The 12,196-nt window shown below is 49.3% G+C and overlaps 1 protein-coding gene across 2 annotated transcripts in view; it reads left to right on the forward strand.

Annotated features, from left to right (window-relative positions):
* The window catches only part of LOC140387000 (vitronectin-like), a 34,442-nt gene extending 22,762 nt beyond the window's left edge, over positions 1-11,680 (forward strand). For both annotated transcript variants that reach the window (XM_072469970.1, XM_072469969.1), the window contains exon 8: positions 11,418-11,680. In XM_072469970.1, coding sequence (XP_072326071.1) covers positions 11,418-11,536 — 119 coding nt within the window. In that variant the 3' untranslated portion in view covers positions 11,537-11,680. The remainder of the gene's footprint in view (positions 1-11,417) is intronic.
* The last annotated feature ends 516 nt before the right edge of the window (positions 11,681-12,196 follow it).

The raw sequence follows: 12,196 nt of genomic DNA on the forward strand, positions 1-12,196 counted from the left end.
ACACACTGGGAAAACACGCCACAAACCACAACACACTGGGAAAACACGCCACAAACCACAACACACTGGGAAAACACGCCACAAACCAGAACACACTGGGGAAACACACCACAAAACACAACACACAGGGAAAACACGCCACAAACCACAACACACTGGGAAAACACGCCACAAACCAGAACACACTGGGGAAACACACCACAAACCACAACACACTGGAAAAACACACCACAAACCACAACACACTGGGAAAACATGCCACAAACCACAACACACTGGGAAAACATGCCTCAAACCACAACACACTGGGAAAACACGCCACAAACCACAACACACTGGGAAAACACGCCACAAACCACAACACACTGGGAAAACACGCCACAAACCACAACACACTGGGAAAACACGCCACAAACCACAACACACTGGGAAAACACGCCACAAACCAGAACACACTGGGGAAACACACCACAACCCACAACACACTGGGAAAACACGCCACAAACCACAACACACTGGGAAAACACGCCACAAACCACAACACACTGGGAAAACACGCCACAAACCACAACACACTGGAAAAACACACCACAAACCACAACACACTGGGAAAACATGCCTCAAACCACAACACACTGGGGAAACACGCCACAAACCACTGGGAAAACACGCCACAAACCACAACACACTGGGAAAACACGCCACAAACCACAACACACTGGGAAAACACGGCACAAACCACAAAACACTGGGAAAACACGCCACAAACCACAACACACTGGGAAAACACGCCACAAACCACAACACACTGGAAAAACACACCACAAACCACAACACACTGGGAAAACACGCTACAAACCACAACACACTGGGAAAACATGCCTCAAACCACAACACACTGGGGAAACACGCCACAAACCACAGCACACTGGGAAAACACGCCACAAACCACAACACACTGGGAAAACACGCCACAAACCACTGGGAAAACACGCCACAAACCACAACACTGGGAAAACACACCACAAACCACAACACTGGGAAAACACACCACAAACCACAACACACTGGGAAAACACGCCACAAACCACAACACTGGGAAAACACGCCACAAACCACAACACTGGGAAAACACGCCACAAACCACAACACTGGGAAAACACACCACAAACCACAACACACTGGGAAAACACGCCACAAACCACAACACACTGGGAAAACACACCACAAACCACAACACACTGGGAAAACACGCCACAAACCACAACACACTGGGAAAACACGCCACAAACCACAACACACTGGGAAAACACGCCACAAACCAGAACACACTGGGGAAACACACCACAAAACACAACACACAGGGAAAACACGCCACAAACCACAACACACTGGGAAAACACGCCACAAACCAGAACACACTGGGGAAACACACCACAAACCACAACACACTGGAAAAACACACCACAAACCACAACACACTGGGAAAACATGCCACAAACCACAACACACTGGGAAAACATGCCTCAAACCACAACACACTGGGAAAACACGCCACAAACCACAACACACTGGGAAAACACGCCACAAACCACAACACACTGGGAAAACACGCCACAAACCACAACACACTGGGAAAACACGCCACAAACCACAACACACTGGGAAAACACGCCACAAACCAGAACACACTGGGGAAACACACCACAACCCACAACACACTGGGAAAACACGCCACAAACCACAACACACTGGGAAAACACGCCACAAACCACAACACACTGGGAAAACACGCCACAAACCACAACACACTGGAAAAACACACCACAAACCACAACACACTGGGAAAACATGCCTCAAACCACAACACACTGGGGAAACACGCCACAAACCACTGGGAAAACACGCCACAAACCACAACACACTGGGAAAACACGCCACAAACCACAACACACTGGGAAAACACGGCACAAACCACAAAACACTGGGAAAACACGCCACAAACCACAACACAGTGGGAAAACACGCCACAAACCACAACACACTGGGAAAACACGCCACAAACCACAACACACTGGGAAAACACACCACAAACCACAACACACTGGGAAAACACGCCACAAACCACAACACACTGGGAAAACACGCCACAAACCACAACACACTGGGAAAACACGCCACAAAACACAACACACTGGGAAAACACACCACAAAGCACAACACACTGGGAAAACACGCCTCAAACCACAACACACTGGGAAAACACACCACAAACCACAACACACTGGGAAAACATGCCACAAACCACAACACACTGGGAAAACACGTCACAAACCACAACACACTGGGAAAACACGCCACAAACCACAACACACTGGGAAAACACACCACAAACCACAACACACTGGGAAAACACACCACAAACCACAACACACTGGGAAAACACGCCACAAACCACAACACACTGGGAAAACACGCCACAAACCACAACACTGGGAAAACACGCTCTAAACCACAACACACTGGGAAAACACGCCACAAACCACAACACACTGGGAAAACACGCCGCAAACCACAACACACTGGGAAAACACACTACAAACCACAACACACTGGGAAAACATGCTGCAAACCACAACACACTGGGAAAACACGCCACAAACCACAACACACTGGGAAAACACGCCGCAAACCACAACACACTGGGAAAACATGGCACAAACCACAACACACTGGGAAAACACGCCACAAACCACAACACTGGGAAAACACACCACAAACCACAACACACTGGGAAAACACGCCACAAACCACAACACACTGGGAAAACACGCCACAAACCAGAACACACTGGGGAAACACACCACAACCCACAACACACTGGGAAAACACGCCACAAACCACAACACACTGGGAAAACACGCCACAAACCACAACACACTGGGAAAACACGCCACAAACCACAACACACTGGAAAAACACACCACAAACCACAACACACTGGGAAAACATGCCTCAAACCACAACACACTGGGGAAACACGCCACAAACCACTGGGAAAACACGCCACAAACCACAACACACTGGGAAAACACGCCACAAACCACAACACACTGGGAAAACACGGCACAAACCACAAAACACTGGGAAAACACGCCACGAACCACAACACAGTGGGAAAACACGCCACAAACCACAACACACTGGGAAAACACGCCACAAACCACAACACACTGGGAAAACACACCACAAACCACAACACACTGGGAAAACACGGCACAAACCACAAAACACTGGGAAAACACGCCACAAACCACAACACAGTGGGAAAACACGCCACAAACCACAACACACTGGGAAAACACGCCACAAACCACAACACACTGGGAAAACACGCCACAAACCAGAACACACTGGGGAAACACACCACAAAACACAACACACAGGGAAAACACGCCACAAACCACAACACACTGGGAAAACACGCCACAAACCAGAACACACTGGGGAAACACACCACAAACCACAACACACTGGAAAAACACACCACAAACCACAACACACTGGGAAAACATGCCACAAACCACAACACACTGGGAAAACATGCCTCAAACCACAACACACTGGGAAAACACGCCACAAACCACAACACACTGGGAAAACACGCCACAAACCACAACACACTGGGAAAACACGCCACAAACCACAACACACTGGGAAAACACGCCACAAACCACAACACACTGGGAAAACACGCCACAAACCAGAACACACTGGGGAAACACACCACAACCCACAACACACTGGGAAAACACGCCACAAACCACAACACACTGGGAAAACACGCCACAAACCACAACACACTGGGAAAACACGCCACAAACCACAACACACTGGAAAAACACACCACAAACCACAACACACTGGGAAAACATGCCTCAAACCACAACACACTGGGGAAACACGCCACAAACCACTGGGAAAACACGCCACAAACCACAACACACTGGGAAAACACGCCACAAACCACAACACACTGGGAAAACACGGCACAAACCACAAAACACTGGGAAAACACGCCACAAACCACAACACACTGGGAAAACACGCCACAAACCACAACACACTGGAAAAACACACCACAAACCACAACACACTGGGAAAACACGCTACAAACCACAACACACTGGGAAAACATGCCTCAAACCACAACACACTGGGGAAACACGCCACAAACCACAGCACACTGGGAAAACACGCCACAAACCACAACACACTGGGAAAACACGCCACAAACCACTGGGAAAACACGCCACAAACCACAACACTGGGAAAACACACCACAAACCACAACACTGGGAAAACACACCACAAACCACAACACACTGGGAAAACACGCCACAAACCACAACACTGGGAAAACACGCCACAAACCACAACACTGGGAAAACACGCCACAAACCACAACACTGGGAAAACACACCACAAACCACAACACACTGGGAAAACACGCCACAAACCACAACACACTGGGAAAACACACCACAAACCACAACACACTGGGAAAACACGCCACAAACCACAACACACTGGGAAAACACGCCACAAACCACAACACACTGGGAAAACACGCCACAAACCAGAACACACTGGGGAAACACACCACAAAACACAACACACAGGGAAAACACGCCACAAACCACAACACACTGGGAAAACACGCCACAAACCAGAACACACTGGGGAAACACACCACAAACCACAACACACTGGAAAAACACACCACAAACCACAACACACTGGGAAAACATGCCACAAACCACAACACACTGGGAAAACATGCCTCAAACCACAACACACTGGGAAAACACGCCACAAACCACAACACACTGGGAAAACACGCCACAAACCACAACACACTGGGAAAACACGCCACAAACCACAACACACTGGGAAAACACGCCACAAACCACAACACACTGGGAAAACACGCCACAAACCAGAACACACTGGGGAAACACACCACAACCCACAACACACTGGGAAAACACGCCACAAACCACAACACACTGGGAAAACACGCCACAAACCACAACACACTGGGAAAACACGCCACAAACCACAACACACTGGAAAAACACACCACAAACCACAACACACTGGGAAAACATGCCTCAAACCACAACACACTGGGGAAACACGCCACAAACCACTGGGAAAACACGCCACAAACCACAACACACTGGGAAAACACGCCACAAACCACAACACACTGGGAAAACACGGCACAAACCACAAAACACTGGGAAAACACGCCACAAACCACAACACAGTGGGAAAACACGCCACAAACCACAACACACTGGGAAAACACGCCACAAACCACAACACACTGGGAAAACACGCCACAAACCACAACACACTGGGAAAACACGCCACAAACCACAACACACTGGGAAAACACGCCACAAACCACAACACACTGGGAAAACACGCCACAAAACACAACACACTGGGAAAACACACCACAAAGCACAACACACTGGGAAAACACGCCTCAAACCACAACACACTGGGAAAACACACCACAAACCACAACACACTGGGAAAACATGCCACAAACCACAACACACTGGGAAAACACGTCACAAACCACAACACACTGGGAAAACACGCCACAAACCACAACACACTGGGAAAACACACCACAAACCACAACACACTGGGAAAACACACCACAAACCACAACACACTGGGAAAACACGCCACAAACCACAACACACTGGGAAAACACGCCACAAACCACAACACTGGGAAAACACGCTCTAAACCACAACACACTGGGAAAACACGCCACAAACCACAACACACTGGGAAAACACGCCGCAAACCACAACACACTGGGAAAACACACTACAAACCACAACACACTGGGAAAACATGCTGCAAACCACAACACACTGGGAAAACACGCCACAAACCACAACACACTGGGAAAACACGCCGCAAACCACAACACACTGGGAAAACATGGCACAAACCACAACACACTGGGAAAACACGCCACAAACCACAACACTGGGAAAACACACCACAAACCACAACACACTGGGAAAACACGCCACAAACCACAACACACTGGGAAAACACGCCACAAACCAGAACACACTGGGGAAACACACCACAACCCACAACACACTGGGAAAACACGCCACAAACCACAACACACTGGGAAAACACGCCACAAACCACAACACACTGGGAAAACACGCCACAAACCACAACACACTGGAAAAACACACCACAAACCACAACACACTGGGAAAACATGCCTCAAACCACAACACACTGGGGAAACACGCCACAAACCACTGGGAAAACACGCCACAAACCACAACACACTGGGAAAACACGCCACAAACCACAACACACTGGGAAAACACGGCACAAACCACAAAACACTGGGAAAACACGCCACGAACCACAACACAGTGGGAAAACACGCCACAAACCACAACACACTGGGAAAACACGCCACAAACCACAACACACTGGGAAAACACACCACAAACCACAACACACTGGGAAAACACGGCACAAACCACAAAACACTGGGAAAACACGCCACAAACCACAACACAGTGGGAAAACACGCCACAAACCACAACACACTGGGAAAACACGCCACAAACCACAACACACTGGGAAAACACACCACAAACCACAACACACTGGGAAAACACGCCACAAACCACAATACACTGGGAAAACACGCCACAAACCACAACACACTGGGAAAACACGCCACAAACCACAACACACTGGGAAAACACGCCACAAACCACAACACACTGGGAAAACACGCCACAAACCAGAACACACTGGGGAAACACACCACAACCCACAACACACTGGGAAAACACGCCACAAACCACAACACACTGGGAAAACACGCCACAAACCACAACACACTGGGAAAACACGCCACAAACCACAACACACTGGAAAAACACACCACAAACCACAACACACTGGGAAAACATGCCTCAAACCACAACACACTGGGGAAACACGCCACAAACCACTGGGAAAACACGCCACAAACCACAACACACTGGGAAAACACGCCACAAACCACAACACACTGGGAAAACACGGCACAAACCACAAAACACTGGGAAAACACGCCACAAACCACAACACAGTGGGAAAACACGCCACAAACCACAACACACTGGGAAAACACGCCACAAACCACAACACACTGGGAAAACACACCACAAACCACAACACACTGGGAAAACACGCCACAAACCACAACACACTGGGAAAACACGCCACAAACCACAACACACTGGGAAAACACGCCACAAAACACAACACACTGGGAAAACACACCACAAAGCACAACACACTGGGAAAACACGCCTCAAACCACAACACACTGGGAAAACACACCACAAACCACAACACACTGGGAAAACATGCCACAAACCACAACACACTGGGAAAACACGTCACAAACCACAACACACTGGGAAAACACGCCACAAACCACAACACACTGGGAAAACACACCACAAACCACAACACACTGGGAAAACACACCACAAACCACAACACACTGGGAAAACACGCCACAAACCACAACACACTGGGAAAACACGCCACAAACCACAACACTGGGAAAACACGCTCTAAACCACAACACACTGGGAAAACACGCCACAAACCACAACACACTGGGAAAACACGCCGCAAACCACAACACACTGGGAAAACACACTACAAACCACAACACACTGGGAAAACATGCTGCAAACCACAACACACTGGGAAAACACGCCACAAACCACAACACACTGGGAAAACACGCCGCAAACCACAACACACTGGGAAAACATGGCACAAACCACAACACACTGGGAAAACACGCCACAAACCACAACACTGGGAAAACACACCACAAACCACAACACACTGGGAAAACACGCCACAAACCACAACACACTGGGAAAACACGCCACAAACCAGAACACACTGGGGAAACACACCACAACCCACAACACACTGGGAAAACACGCCACAAACCACAACACACTGGGAAAACACGCCACAAACCACAACACACTGGGAAAACACGCCACAAACCACAACACACTGGAAAAACACACCACAAACCACAACACACTGGGAAAACATGCCTCAAACCACAACACACTGGGGAAACACGCCACAAACCACTGGGAAAACACGCCACAAACCACAACACACTGGGAAAACACGCCACAAACCACAACACACTGGGAAAACACGGCACAAACCACAAAACACTGGGAAAACACGCCACGAACCACAACACAGTGGGAAAACACGCCACAAACCACAACACACTGGGAAAACACGCCACAAACCACAACACACTGGGAAAACACACCACAAACCACAACACACTGGGAAAACACGGCACAAACCACAAAACACTGGGAAAACACGCCACAAACCACAACACAGTGGGAAAACACGCCACAAACCACAACACACTGGGAAAACACGCCACAAACCACAACACACTGGGAAAACACACCACAAACCACAACACACTGGGAAAACACGCCACAAACCACAACACACTGGGAAAACACGCCACAAACCACAACACACTGGGAAAACACGCCACAAAACACAACACACTGGGAAAACACACCACAAAGCACAACACACTGGGAAAACACGCCTCAAACCACAACACACTGGGAAAACACACCACAAACCACAACACACTGGGAAAACATGCCACAAACCACAACACACTGGGAAAACACGTCACAAACCACAACACACTGGGAAAACACGCCACAAACCACAACACACTGGGAAAACACACCACAAACCACAACACACTGGGAAAACACACCACAAACCACAACACACTGGGAAAACACGCCACAAACCACAACACACTGGGAAAACACGCCACAAACCACAACACTGGGAAAACACGCTCTAAACCACAGCACACTGGGAAAACACGCCACAAACCACAACACACTGGGAAAACACGCCGCAAACCACAACACACTGGGAAAACACACTACAAACCACAACACACTGGGAAAACATGCTGCAAACCACAACACACTGGGAAAACACGCCACAAACCACAACACACTGGGAAAACACGCCGCAAACCACAACACACTGGGAAAACATGGCACAAACCACAACACACTGGGAAAACACGCCACAAACCACAACACTGGGAAAACACACCACAAACCACAACACACTGGGAAAACACGCCACAAACCACAACACTGGGTAAACACACCACAAACCACAACACACAGGGAAAACACGCCACAAACCACAACACACTGGGAAAACACGCCACAAACCAGAACACACTGGGAAAACACGCCACAAACCAGAACACACTGGGGAAACACACCACAAACCACAACACACTGGGAAAACACGCCACAAACCACAACACACTGGGAAAACACGCCACAAACCACAACACACTGGAAAAACACACCACAAACCACAACACACTGGGAAAACACGCTACAAACCACAACACACTGGGAAAACATGCCTCAAACCACAACACACTGGGGAAACACGCCACAAACCACAGCACACTGGGAAAACACGCCACAAACCACAACACACTGGGAAAACACGCCACAAACCACAACACACTGGGAAAACACGGCACAAACCACAAAACACTGGGAAAACACGCCACAAACCACAACACACTGGGAAAACACGCCACAAACCACAACACACTGGGAAAACACGCCTCAAACCACAACACACTGGGGAAACACGCCACAAACCACAACGCACTGGGAAAACACGCCACAAACCACAACACACTGGGAAAACACGCCACAAACCACAACACACTGGGAAAACACGGCACAAACCACAAAACACTGGGAAAACACGCCACAAACCACAACACACTGGGAAAACACCCAACAAACCACAACACACCGGGAAAACACGCCACAAACCACAACACACTGGGAAAACACACCACAAACCACAACACACTGGGAAAACACGCCACAAACCACAACACACTGGGAAAACACGCCACAAACCACAACACACTGGGAAAACACGCCACAAACCACAACACACTGGGAAAACACGCCGCAAACCACAACACACTGGGAAAACACGCCACAAACCACAACACACTGGGAAAACACACCACAAACCACAACACACTGGGAAAACAAGCCATAGAACATACAGTGCAGAAGGAGGCCATTCAGCCCATCGAGTCTGCGCCGACCTACATATGCCCTCACTTCCACCCTATCCCCGTAACCCTATAACCCCTCCTAACGTTTTGGGTAGCTAAGGGCAATTTATCATGGCCAATCCACCTAACCTGCACGTCTTTGGGCTGTGGGAGGAAACCGGAGCACCCGGAGGAAACCCACGCAGACACGGGGAGCACATGCAGACTCCACACAGACAGGGACCCAGCGGGGAATCGAACCTGGGACCCTGGCGCTGTGAAGCCACAGTGCTAACCACTGTGCTACCGTGCTGCCCACATAAACCACAAGACACGGGGAAAACATGCCACAAACCCCAAAACACTGGGAAAACACACCACAAAACACTGGGAAACATGCGACAAACCACAAAACACTGGGAAAAAACGCCACATAACACTGGGTAAACATGCCGGGGCAGCACGGTAGCATTGTGGATAGCACAATTGCTTCACAGCTCCAGAGTCCCAGATTCGATTCCGGCTTGGGTCACTGTCTGTGCGGAGTCTGCACGTTCTCCCCGTGTGTGCGTGGGTTTCCTCCGGGTGCTCCGGTTTCCTCCCACAGTCCAAAGATGTGCAGGTTAGGTGGATTGGCCATGCTAAATTGCCCTTAGTGTCCAAAATTGCCCTTAGTGTTGGGTGGGGTTACTGGGTTATGGGGATAGGGTGGAGGTGTAGGCCTGGTTAGGGTGCTCTTTCCAAGAGCCGGTGCAGACTCGATGGGCCGAATGGCCTCCTTCTGTACTGTAAATTCTATGATAAAAACCACAAAACACTAGGAAAACATGCCACAAAGTACAAAACACTGGGAAAACACGCCACAAACCACAAAACACTGGGAAAACACGCCACAAACCACAAAACACTTGGAAAACACGCCACAAACCACAAAACACTTGGAAAACACGCCCATAAACAAAAAACACTGGGAAAACATGCCACAACCCACAAAACACTGGGAAAACACGCCACAAAACACTGGGAAAACATGCCACAAAACACCGGGAAAACACGCCACAAAACACTGGGAAAACACGCCACAATACACTGGGAAAACATGCCATATACCCCAAGTGAATAGCTGACCATGTGAGTGACTCTCTAATTCCAGATAAGTATTATCGAGTGGACCTGGAGAGTAAGCGAGTGGCGCACGCACGACCCTTTTATCCACGTTCCATCGCCAGATACTGGTTCAAGTGTACTGACCAGATGCTGATGCATGAATAAAACCGGGACCTGAAATGTGGGAGAAATCGGAACCTCGACAAATGGAACCAGTGGCTTTAACTCTGTTGTTTAAAAACAGCCTCTTTAACAGTCACCTGGAAATGTCAATGTAGAAAATAAGTAAATGGGCAATTGAAACCCCCACAGCTTCGCTTGAGTCAGTCTTCGTGTGTCTGCCCACGAGCCAGTCTAACTCACACAGCAGCACAATCTCCAGCATGGCTGGGATAAAGAGGGAGGTCCCAAATCCACCATAGCTAGAATCAATCCGATCCATCCTGGCTGCCTATTCCCCACCTGACCCCCACCCCAGGATTCCGAGTTGCTGTGGTAACACACACCTTTACATGAATGTTGTAACCTAGAGCCATGGATGGTGATGGGAGAGACTCCGATTTCTTTACATCATATTACTGAGGGGGAACCTCTCCTGCGCTTCTGACTTGCTATCAGTGTGTGTGGGAAGATTTTAAAGTTCACACTCGATCTGTTTGGCTGCGTTGTCTCCTCGCCCATCAAATCTCGAAATATCCCTCAGTCCCTCCTACCCACCTTCTCGCCATATCCCTCAATCTCCACCCACCCACCTTCTCTCCCTATGCCCCAGTCCCCAGCGACCCACCCTCCCACTATATCACTCAATTCCCTGCTGCCACTCAC

The sequence above is a fragment of the Scyliorhinus torazame genome, chromosome 12, assembly GCF_047496885.1.
Source record: "Scyliorhinus torazame isolate Kashiwa2021f chromosome 12, sScyTor2.1, whole genome shotgun sequence".
NCBI classification, from domain to species: Eukaryota; Metazoa; Chordata; class Chondrichthyes; order Carcharhiniformes; family Scyliorhinidae; genus Scyliorhinus; species Scyliorhinus torazame.